This window comes from Saccostrea cucullata, unplaced genomic scaffold (assembly GCF_032062105.1).
Source record: "Saccostrea cucullata isolate Sc308-1 unplaced genomic scaffold, CSIRO_AGI_Scuc_v1 ctg103, whole genome shotgun sequence".
NCBI classification, from domain to species: Eukaryota; Metazoa; Mollusca; class Bivalvia; order Ostreida; family Ostreidae; genus Saccostrea; species Saccostrea cuccullata.
The window spans coordinates 330,473-343,359 of NW_026937060.1; the positions used below are offsets into that span (position 1 = coordinate 330,473).

At 30.6% G+C, this 12,887-nt stretch overlaps 1 protein-coding gene across 3 annotated transcripts in view; it reads right to left on the bottom strand.

The window, feature by feature from the left end:
• Positions 1–211: 211 nt before the first annotated feature.
• Positions 212–12,887, bottom strand: part of LOC134247153 (unconventional myosin-Id-like) — a 42,292-nt gene continuing 29,616 nt past the window's right edge. For all 3 annotated transcript variants that reach the window (XM_062729491.1, XM_062729490.1, XM_062729492.1), the window contains 4 exons: positions 6,920–7,021; positions 5,405–5,521; positions 4,490–4,638; positions 212–3,599 (listed from right to left, as the gene is read on the bottom strand). In XM_062729491.1, the coding sequence (XP_062585475.1) occupies positions 3,443–3,599; positions 4,490–4,638; positions 5,405–5,521; positions 6,920–7,021 (525 nt within the window). In that variant the 3' untranslated portion in view covers positions 212–3,442. The remainder of the gene's footprint in view (positions 3,600–4,489; positions 4,639–5,404; positions 5,522–6,919; positions 7,022–12,887) is intronic.

Genomic DNA, 12,887 nt, shown 5'->3' on the forward strand with positions numbered 1-12,887 from the left:
ACATTATTTAAGCTCAGACCGAGTAAATTTAAGCAAAACATATAGGAAGAAGAGCAAATACGAACACCACACAAAACCAGTCTGAAGTGGGATCAGGTGTCCTGGAGGAGTGAGCATCCCTGTCAATAAGCCAAACAAACCTTGTGTTCCTTCATGTATTCTATTCAATAACGTTTGGGCTATTCTTAAAAAAATATGAAAAATAAAAAAAGGAACTCTGATATTTTATTGTCATGTAATACAATGTACAATTACCAAGTAAAATCTGTCCAAGAGATAATAGATCATAATAAATAATTAATAAAAACCGTAAGCAGAACAGACCAATTTTTATGTATGATATATAGCAAAAAGAAATAGTATACTTACAAAGAAAAAGGCACATAGTAATTGATATGTGGTATTAAATATAATAAGTCATAGAAATATAATCAAATACACCATATTCATGTACATATTATAAACCCAGCTGTATAGCAACATATGAGTCATTTATATTGCAGAATATATTCTACCCGAGAATACTGAAAACAGAACCAAGTTTTTTTTTTACAATCAATAATTTCCTAACTGAAGATAACCTTGATTGATACATACACACAGATGTGTATCATCCAATATATTTTTTTTAGAACATATAAAGTATTTATCTATGAAAAATTATAAAAATAATATATTTTGCAAGGTTAATAAGGTATACTTCTTTTCTAATGGCATTTAAATAGGGAGAAAAAAAATAAATTCCTTGAAATATATCCCCTCTTTCCTTTTTCTAGTTTACTCTTTTCTACTGTGTTTGAACAGTTCTACTGTAGTACAATGCAATTCTGTTTTATTTTATTTTCCCTTCCATTCCTTGTAACATTTTGAATAAATATATCGTGGTTGAAAATAAAAAAAACACGTACACTACATATATCTAGCACTACTGTAACAATACAACAAATATTCAAACACAGGGGCATCTTATCCCTTCTGTTCTCTAAATGAGGAGTAGAGAACAGAGCGGATAAGCTGACCCCATGATTCATAGCTCAAAAGTTTATATGACACAATGGTTACACATATAGCAGTGGTTAAAGAAAACAGAATTCTATGCAGTGTCCTTCAATTAATTTTTCTTCAAACATGAACAAAAATAAACAAAAAAAAAAACAAAAAAAAAAAAACAATGAATAAATCTGAAAGCACAGTTTCTGATTTTCAGCATTTCCTTTTACTTTTTTTTTTTATCTCTGAGAAACAAAATATCTACAATTTTCATCTAAAAAAATAATTAAATCCCCATAAAATTACTTGGGAAACATTAAACTTCTGGAATTGAGGCAGATTAGGATATACTTCCACAATGCTGTAACACTATTGTTGAAGCAACAATTCTTTCTCTGGAATAATAATTTGAATCCTACACATGAAATCTCTTTTATGAATCAATGGTACATGTGCATGTGTATGCAAGTTTTTGTGATGGTAATTTTAGCAGTGCTAGTTACTAAAAATGTGTATCGATATATCATGTGGAATGTGCAATGTAACTGTATGCATAAATCTGAGACATTTTCCAAGCACTTTCTTGACAACACTTAGTAAAAGATACAGAAGTTATCTGCTAACAATTCAAGTGAAGGAAGGAGGGGGATGGTAAGATTTGAAAGACTTCCAAATACAATGAAAATATTACCTTAACTTTTTGCTCATAAAAGCTAGTTTACTACAAAAAGATATGGGAGAAAACAACTAAAAATATTGACTGAAGGACTTTAAAATGCAATTATGAAAAATCTTGTTACTTTTTTCAAACTCAAATGAACTGCATGTACATGTACTAATTCTATGCTTCTTGTGGGGGAGGGGGTGGGGTGGGGTGGTGGTTGAGGGGTGGGGGGAGGGGTTTTCTTATATGATTGATAGAGATTCCTAATATGATTTATAATCACAGTTAATCATGGAAATGAACAGGATGTAATCAATCTTCTCTCCCAAAAAGCTTGTTCAACAAGACAACAATGTAACAAAACAAATGCATCAAAAATGTCTGCATCAGCTGATCAAAGAGTGTATACATATATATAGACATATAATTGTATAATAGAATATATAAATATACATCAACAAGCAATAACAAATGTAAAGCCAAAAAAAAAACCATAGCAGCTGTACAATAAATGTATACAATATATAAGGATTTTCTACATTGGGCTTATCAATCTATACTGTTAGCACAGCACATAAAATATACAATAATTATGGAATAAATGGTTTTGTTTATTGTGATATCTAGCACCAGTTTTTTTTAAACCCAGTGCAAGTAAAATTCATAAGGTGCTTAGTACATGTATTAATCTATGAATCCTAGACTAAACCCACAAAATAATAAGCTTCAGGTTCATATGGAGACTCCATCCAAAAAAATAGTAAGGTGCATCTTCATTCTTTTCAATGTGAAATCTGTGATTTACAATGTAAAATGAGTAAATTAATTAAATTAATGATCAAATGTGAAACATCTTATATAGTTTATGGATTTCTTCTACCTGATTAAAATCTTATGTAAAATTACAAACAAAACAGATATTCAAGTAAATCAGTATGTAAGTGCCATATTTTTAATGACACAAAGCATTGAAAAAAAAAATCACTTGTATTTTTTTTGTTCAAAATAAAACAAAAGCCCATAGTCTCAATGCATTTTAGATATAAGTGAAAAAATACTGGTATGTATTGTTGGATATTCAGATTTTACAAAGTGACGAAGCCATGCATGATTATGACAAGTTTAAACAAAGGCCCTTTTCTTGCATGTGCAAGTTTATTACATTCCTTCATGCTCTTTTTGAATTTTCTATCACATGAATTAAGTGTAATTGTCCAGCTTTCATTCATTTCATAAATGCTGGAAAATTAAAGTTGGAAATGAATGAATGAATACATGCACAACTAATGAAGTATACAAACTACAAAATCACATTGCACATTTAATTTCACGATGAACATTACATTTAATATAGATTTATGGTAATATTTCTGGCATGCAAAAGAAATCCAAATTTTCTGTGGGCTAAATCTAAAACTTCACATAATTACGATCCAGTTTCTCTGATAACATAATCATTTTAGCTCTGAGATCATCAAGATACCACTATATTTATTCTCAGCACCTGAATGGTATATTATAAACCAAATACGAGATTTAAAGCAGTTCTTCCATGTAATTCAGACATAAATGCTCACGCAAAAAATGTAATTTATACACATTTTATTTAATTTTGCATGTCCATTATTAAAACCTATTAAAAAACTTTTTTTCCTTCTTCTCAAATATTTTTTAAAAAATCATTTTAATTTATAGTCTAAATTTGATCTTTTCCTCTTGTTCAATACAGGTTTTCTTTTAAAGTGAGTAAATGGTGATTTTAAAGGTATGTAAATGGTGATCTTCCTTTTAAGACTCTGGCCACATTAGAGCAATGTCTGTCCCTTCTTTCTTGAATGTGGCGCCACCATTCACAGCAGTGGGCCGGACCATGACGGTCCGCCGCTTACTTCCCAGCATGCAGTGCACCGGTTTATTGACTGTCACTTTTAATTCCTTGCCAACTCTATACACACACAAAGGAAAAAAAAAATACTGACTGTAAAACACAGAAGACAAAGCAGATTCAGATAATGACTTAATTTAATCACATAATCAATAGCTAGTTCCTTTTTTCAGCTTAACTACTGTAAAAATCAAATATTTTCTTGGAGTCAAAATTTTATGGTTTGAGGAAAAGCTTTTGGTTTCTGGGGATTTGATTTCGAAGAGGAAGAATTTTTGAGTAGTTATGTATCATTTTACATTTCGTGGTTGACGTAAACTTGTGGGCCTCAAAAACAGTGAAAATTAAATCCCCCCCAAAATTTTTGATTTCACAGTATTTTGAAATTGTGCGATCTGTCCAATACAGTGAAAACTGTCTAATCCAACTCCTGAATAAGCAGACAAACTGTGAATTCCAACGTTAAATTTCTTTCCCATTTAACTATTTTCCATGTTTTTGAAACTGTGCAATATTGCACACCCTGTCTATCACGACACAAAATTTGGCTCACAGTGCATGATGGAATAGACAGGTTCCACTGTATTACAAAGCTTTGCATTTGACTACACATGATGCCCATGAGTTCCCACATAATAACGTACCTTTGCAGTTGACTACACATGATGCCCACGAGTTCCCCCGTAATAACATACTTTTGCAGTTGATTACACATGAGGCCCATGAGTTCCCCTGTTATGACATACCTTTGCAGTTGACTAAACATGATGCCCACGAGTTCCCCCGTAATAATGTACCTTTGCAGTTGACTAAACATGATGCCCACGAGTTCCCCTGTAATAACGTACCTTTGCAGTTGACTACACATGATGCCCATGAGTTCCCCTGTAATAACGTACCTTTGCAGCTGACTGCACATGATGCCCATGAGTTCCCCTGTAATAACGTACCTTTGCAGTTGACTACACATGATGCCCACGAGTTCTCCAACTCTCTCTTCCTTAGTAAGGTTTTGGAGACAGAGGACCAGGTCATTTTCGTCAGGTAGATGTATGATGACCAGTTGATCGGAGCCAGGGGTCACAGACAAACCGGTCACCTGTAAAACACAACACAGACATTGTGGAATCTGAATATGCATGAGTTCGTAAGGAATCCCTTGGCTAGCAAAGAATTTGTTGATTTTGTAAACAATGAGATATATATACACTAAAACTGAGTAAAACTTGCATATAACAAAGTTACTGGGACCTATGAAATTACTTTACTATATCTGTAATTTGTTTAATCCATATAAGGCTTAGTTATTTTAACCTTCCATATAATCAAAATATATATATTCGTTTTTGTATAACAAAGTATAAAGAAGAGAATTTGCATGTTTTTTTTTTCAAATATGTAAACTATACAAAATATAAGCTTAGGTTTTGTTATGATTGAAATTTACATACAAAAGCTAAAAGAAAAGAAAATCAGTTCAATCTATCAAATTTTGATATTTGAAAGTTCGTTATGTAAATATATATATCAAAATAACTTTGTTATATCCGTAAATTCAGTTCGTTATAACCTGGGAAAAGGTACAGTGATAAATTTGCACTGTGTTTTAAACACATTTTACTGTATTGTCAAAATACTGATGATCAAATTAAAAGATAAATATTTAAATTTCCATTTCACATTGCTGCATTTTATTGAAACTGAATTCTTGAAAATTATGAAAGGCCTGTAAGTTCTAGCATATGTCCCTTTTTTGAGTGCTACTCCTTATTGACCAATCAAAAGTAACTTACTAAATTGATGAATAAGATCTTTTAATTTTAAATACTACCTAAAATATCTTTAAAAAAACCCCCAACATTTACCGTGTTGATGCCGATCCCTTTCTTCATTGGTTTATATTTCTTCTTTGGGTCCAACTTGTAGATGAATTTATCTGTGACGACAATTGCTCGGTCAGCTGGTTTGTTGTTTTTGTTAAACTAAAAGAAAAAATTTTAAATCCATTGAAAAATTTTCTTATTCCTAAAGATTAACACACTTTTCAAAAACCAAAGTGTATTTTTATTAAGTGCACTAGCTTGAACACTAAGAAAACAACCCATTAGGTCTTAAAATTAATATACTGGGTAAAACATTAAAATTAAGTACCTTTTCATTTACATTTTAACACATCAATGTACATGCTTTGTTTAAAAACATTTTATTTTGCAATTGATAACAAATGTACATGAATTTAAGCAATCTCAAAGCAATTACAGCATGGAAAAGTCACTGAATTCCATGTCTCTATATTTTGAAATAGTATGCAATAAAACATAAATGTCAGGGTAAAATATTATCCTTCTATTGAAATACCAATGCCTTATCAGCTTTATGACTTCACCTTCTCTGAAAGAATGGCAAAAAGTGTTTAGTAAGGATTAGCGAGACAAAATTTTCACGAATTGTGGTTATGTATATAATTAAGGAATACTATATTTACATTTTCCACTGAATAGTTTTTTTTTTACATGTACATTAATAGTTATCCAGGTTCAATCAAGGGTAAAGAAAACCCTTTGCGTTAATGACTGCATCAAATCTTGTGTTACATTAAGCATGTCGCACATTGCTCACCTGAGCAATTTAAGAAAAAGCACACATCTCAGAACTGAAAGTTTCAGTGGCTGTTCCATCAATGAAACATACAAAGACTTTCGCATCATTAATACAATAATTAAACTGTTTAATCCTTCTTTAAATGATTATTTAAACAGATATAAATATAAACAACAAATTGTCTTTCATTGTTTGTTATTACTGGAATTAACGGTCGCAGCTATTGCAGAAAAAATTTACATAACCCACTTACGCATTTTATTGTTTAAATATGGTACAAATGTACATGACTTTAAGCAATCCCAAAGCAATTACACATAGAAAAGTCACTGAATTGCATGATTGATTTTTCCTATATATTTTGTAAAATGGTTGGAAGTATGAACAAATTTGAATCTACAATAAAACATAACTGTCTTGAGAAGAAGATTTATAAAGTTTTTTCCTATATATTGCTATGTAAAAATATTATCATGATTTAAATAAACTTTCTACACTGAAATACCAATGTCTTGAGAAGAAGATTTTTAAAGATCAGCTTTATGTAAAAATTACACCTTCTCTGAAAGAATGAAATGGCAAAAAGACTTACATACATGTATATTAATAATTATCCCCTTGGAAAAGGGCCAAAGGTTACCCAAGGAACTTTGTAAAGTTTGGTTGAAATTGGCCCAGATTTTGAAAATGTGAAAATCACTCTGACGGCTGACTCCAACGACCAATTAAAACTTATGTTATAAGCTAAATAGGAAATAAAAGTTTATACATGTATATACCTTTTTAACATGGCAGGAGAACAAGATCTTGGAGAAATTGTCATGTGACTTCAGATGGTTCATCTTGGTGACAAAATCTGCTGTATTACTGTTGTCTTTTGACTGAAAATGAAGAAAAAAAATTGATGCTGATTAATTTGAACAATTCATGATACAATGCAGCTCAGTTATATCCATATTTCATAAAAGAAAAAAAATTAAGAAGCAATGGCAAGTAGAAAATTTGCCTTATTAATACAGCTCTTGATCCTTAAAGTATAATTAACACAAAGATAATAATTACGGAACTTATATAATTTTTCTCTCATGTATGTACATGAAATCAAACATGAATGCCTTATTAGATGGTATGTGCATGAAGCCTGGGATTTTCATTTTCAAGAACTTTATGATTCACCAGTCTTTTTTAAATGTCATGTTTGTTAAAATCAAAGAGCGGTCTAACCTCATGGACTTTCATAAATTTCATAAATAAGCTAGGTCAAATAAAACAGTTTTAAATTAAAGTTCATAAATATCATTAAATAAGGTCAAATAATAAACAATTTTAAAGAATTGTGGCAATAAACTCATTCTTAAAATTCTAGTCTGAAATTTGTAAAATGTGATGATAATTAACATTACTATAAACAAAGTAGCAATAAAAAAAAGAAATGTTAATAGGAAACTTTTCTAATTCAAAACACAAATTTTTGCCTACAATGGAGTCAATTTTAAGTCCCAGGCAATAAACTCAATTGCTTAAAATGGATCTGGAAGATTTGTAAAATGTGGTGATAATTAAGTGATAGATTTAAAAAAAAAAAAAACAAATTATGATAAGAGGGCATAAAACACAGACGCCTGGAAATCTCAGAGGTGGGATCAGGTGCCTTGGAGGAGAGTCATGTTATATACATGTCTTATATAGATTAGACAAGTTTTCTCTTTATCAAATAAAACATGTCTTACAAAATTTTTCTGCTAGTGACCTTGAACTTGACCTTATGGCCTTGGGTAAATGTATCAAGGTCAAAACTTAAGACCAGAGTCAATTTTTTGTGCTTCTAATGGTTTTATGTTAAACCTATACACTGTTTGAAGATGTGTAGAGATATAACCTAATTCCCATCTCATGGGTACATGTAAGATATCATTATATACATGATTGTATAGTTATATGGGTCCATAGCCTACTAATAAATACAGTAAAACACATTTATAGCTTACAAAATTACAAGAACTAATGCTTACAATGAAGTGATTTTCATTTCCCCAGACTTTAAAGTATATTGTGAACCTGACATACATTAACAATTTTGGATTTTAACTACCGGTGAGCAGTAAGCAAAACTCAAATGTTCCAGGCACTTTGTTATATAAGTGTGTTTTACTTTATAACTATAGATACCATGCATTGTTTTACATGTTCACTGTGTACTGAGACATTGACATCCTTCATATTGTAGATAACAATGAAGAAATCAATCAATATCTCGCAATAATACTATGATTTCTTATAAATGACTTGCCGATAAAAGCTGATTTACAAATATAATTGTGTCATAATTATACATTATATATATAAGCAAAGGAATTTTGTACCATATTATCTGCATGTACATACAATAATAACAGTTTCATATTTGTAAACAGCACTAGTTCTTAGCTTAGCAACTAAAATATATCTAAATTGACTAAATACAGCTGCTTATCCTGCTAAAAATTCTCAAAATAACATCCAGTTTTCCCAGATTTCTCATATCCATATCCAAACTGTTTGCTTTACATTGTATAAATAATGAGTCCATCCCAGTCAGTAATACATTGTCAAGTACTTAACATGTAGCTAGTTAGTTAAAACCTCTATCCATAGTCCCAACTACAAGAGTTGTTTTCAGTAACCAGTTATACATCTTTACAATTGATGACTTCTTGATGGTTTACTGTTTATTCATCAAATGCTTATCTATACATTGCATTCTCTGTGAAAGTTCTTACCCTGACATTGCTCCCACTCTCTTTTTGAGAAACTTTTTTTCCCATAATTTTTTTTTTTGTTCTTCATTTTAAAAGGGATGAAATGGATCTTTTTAAAATTTTTCTTCACTGTTACTTGCATTTATTACTGGAAAGAAACACGTGGCTTTGAAACTGCATGGTGTTTCTCAAAATAACACTGATTTTTACCAAGAGATTAAATATCTGTTTGTTTTATACTTATCATGTTTACAAAATTGTTTTAACTTTTACATTCATTTATCAACTTAATGCCACTTCATCACTTTGAAGACTTTCAAGGCCCCCATTAAATTATCATTAAAGGAGTACACAGTATCATTTCAAAATCAATTAAACTTAGTTGATATGAAAAACCAGTTGAGACAATATATAGTTTCAAAAAGAGAAATGGTCAATTTCAATAGTCTTTTAAAAATGCCCTATAGGCTTTATTAAAATGTACACCAATAATTATACCAGTTAAAAGGAAGTGAACATTTTAAATCTTTCTTTAAGGAACAGTGATTGCTTACATTACAATGACACATCACATGTGAATTAATTAGAAGTAGATCAAAATACTAGTCTGTGCAAAATGTTGAAAGAGAGTCATTAAAAGAAGACTTTTATAACTGTATCAAAATTTCTTTAATAAAAAGTTTCCAAGAAAATCTTCTATCAGAAGGTGATTGGTCACCATCATTGGGTGACCTAGATTCTCTACCTCAAAACATAGAAGAGTTCTTGCAGATTACTTGTAACATTGTAACATTTCACATTAACTTTATGTTTAAAGATGACTTCATTAAAGATGTTTCATGTGCTTGGAATTTCAAAGAAGAATGTTTCTATTAAAGGTTCAAGGTAAATCTAAAATATGGGTGTACACTTGAAATCTAACAACAACTGCCTTAACTCACCATAAACAACAATCTTAAGGACCATCACATCAAAATATTAAGGGCCCTCACATTTTAATTTTTCTAAATTTTACAGTGTGTAAACCTGAAACTGATGACTTTGTAAAAAGGGGGGCATAAATTTGTGCATCTTTTCATACCACAGAGAAAAAATCATGTTGTCATTTTGAAGTAAAAAATTTATGTCTGGGCCAAGATCTTATCTTTACCAATGCTCATTCTTGAAATTAAAAAAAAATTTAAATATGTTACTACCTAATTGTGGACAGCTGTTACTGCTTTATGCATATAACTCTTCATTATACTTCATTATATTCATGCATGATTAAGACTTATTTACATTGTATGAATAATCAAGGACTTAACCCTGAACCTTGCAGCAGCCCAGTTTGTATACATATTATTTCTTCATGTTATATATAGTGAAAACAGGCAGTTGTTGGGGCTTTTTTTGTGAGGTACACAGCACCCAGCCTCTAGCCATGCTCAGTCCGTGCCTACAATTTCTATACAGTACCTCAGATCTCTCCTAAAGAAAACAAACTTAATCATAAAGTTGGTAAACGCTTTTTTCATATTCCCTGAAATATCATACAATTATTGCTGTTTTTGATTGGTACAATATTCACAAGAACGAAAGGGCAAAGTAAATATGATAATTGTTCTTTGAGGGTAGCTAAATCATTGTTTTAATTGAAAAATAACCGTAATTAATAACATTTCATTCTATGATTAAATGATAAATTTTCAGTATACCAAAAAGCTTTGAATAATAGAATCATACAATAAAGACTAACAAATGATTTCAATATGCAGTCTAGCTGCAGATCTGTAGCATTATGGTTTTTTAAAATATATATATTTTTTTACCATAACGCTACAGTTCCTGTAATGCAAAAAAGGTGCAATTTACGGCACAATATTTTTTGCGCACTTATGGGGAGAATTTCTCCACTTTCCAGCATCCGTCAATTAACTACCTTTTACTCCCTAATTCTAGGCACATTATTTAACTAATCTGTATAATTTTACCCATCTCCCAACCCTTTATAGTCGTCTCTACAAGTGAAAAACTCGCTTGATTAAAATTATTTGTTAGATTTTCCTAAAAATTCACTTGAAGTGAGTGTACTGCCTGTAGAGACAACTATAAATGGTTGGGAGGTGGATAAAATACACATATTGGCTACAGAATGTGAGAAATTTTCCCCAAAAGTGCGCAAAAAATATTGCACCGTAAATTGCACCTTTTTTGCATTACGGGATCTGTAGCGATATAGTCAAAGACAAATATATAAAACCATAATGCTACAGATCTGCCGCTATATGCAGTCAAACCTCAATGTCTTGAACTCAATAGGACCAAGAAAAAACTTTGAAATATTTAGATTAAAATGCATCCAAATTTTTAAAAGAGAAGTTTGAACTTCCATCTCACTTCAACATATCAAATGGCAGGACCTTTCATGTATCAGTGTTTGTGATACTGAATTTCAACTGTGTAAATATAGTTTCTATCTTTGAAAAGTGATGGATGATTATATACATGAAAATAATAGTGTTAACTGAAGTTTGAACAATAATACAAACATTTTAAAGTGCTCATCATAAAAAAAAATTTTATCTAAATTTTTCAACTAAACATCTGGCAATCTCATGAAAATGAATCATTTCAACATATTATTGCACATAACGAATGCACTTGCAGTTTAATAAAATATAGTTCTATGAAAACTAATTGGCACTGCATTTATTAAGTAGACACTTAAAAATGTTAAAACTACATTCAAGCAGAAAGAAAAGATTGTGAATTTTGATTAGTACTTAATTATTTATATGTACTATTATACAACATGCATAAAGTTTCTTTCAAAATACACTATATTATTAAATTAAATTTATTGAGTAGATTTCTTATTCTTAATTCTAATGGAAAAAAGTTCTTATCATTAAAGACTGTTCAAGAACAAGATGTTTTATGGTGGAATGGGAAGGGTTTGATGTTTGAGGAATGTGTCACTGGGCATATAGAGTTGCCTGTGTAGCACAATGGTAGAGCGTCTGCTTCTATAGTCACAGAGAAAGAAGTTGATTCTTATGTCGCAGGTTGAAATCCCAATGAGGGACGTGGAGACCGGCCCTTCTGATGAGACAGTATAAACTGAGGTCCCGTGTCGCAGCAGATGCTTGCACAAAAAAGATCCCTCACTGCTCAATGACCCTGAGTGTCGAATATAGGACAAAATTTGCTGCTGTCCACCAGTAAGTGGTGGCGTCTCTATAGGAGTGAACATAAAATTCTCGAGTGGGACGTTAAACAAAAAACATTAAGGATTCAAAATTTTTCAACTATTTTTTGCTGTTTGAAATGCTTATTTATAAATTATCTTCAGTTTAAGCAGGGCGTTGTTATAAGGAATTGTTTATGACAGTTCAGGGATGGATTTAACAAACTGTTGACTTCCCTAGTACATATTTATATAATTTTGAAACAGTCCTTGCAGGGGGAAATTTTTTTATATTACTTAAACAATTTAGGCTAAATAACTTTTGATTGGGAGAAAAATATAACCAATTAAAAATAATTTTGCAATGCTTTATTGATTTTATTTCATAAGGAAGAGCCCTGTGATAATTGTTTTTCTTGGAAAAAAAATATTTTGGAATCAGATGCATGTCAATTTTTATGTAAACATACTTTAATTGGACCCTAATTGGAAAAAAAAAAATTCTTAAATGTAATTAATCTTGATCATCTATTGGCAATAACAGTTTTAATTACCAAGTACATGTAAATGGGGGGGGGGGGGGGAATAAGATCACAGACACATCAATTAAACATTGTCAAATTGTATTTATCAATTTACGTAGGAATTGAACTACAAATTAAATCTACTATAGATATGAAACCTTTATCATGTTAATTGTCTTGTTTTTAAGCTTCAGAAAAATAAAGATTTTAAAATTTACCATTGAACTACATGTACTAACTTAAACTAATGAATCTCTGATGATATACATTTGAAAGTTTGCACTCCAGCTCTTTTTTTTAATTAAACTAAACCTTT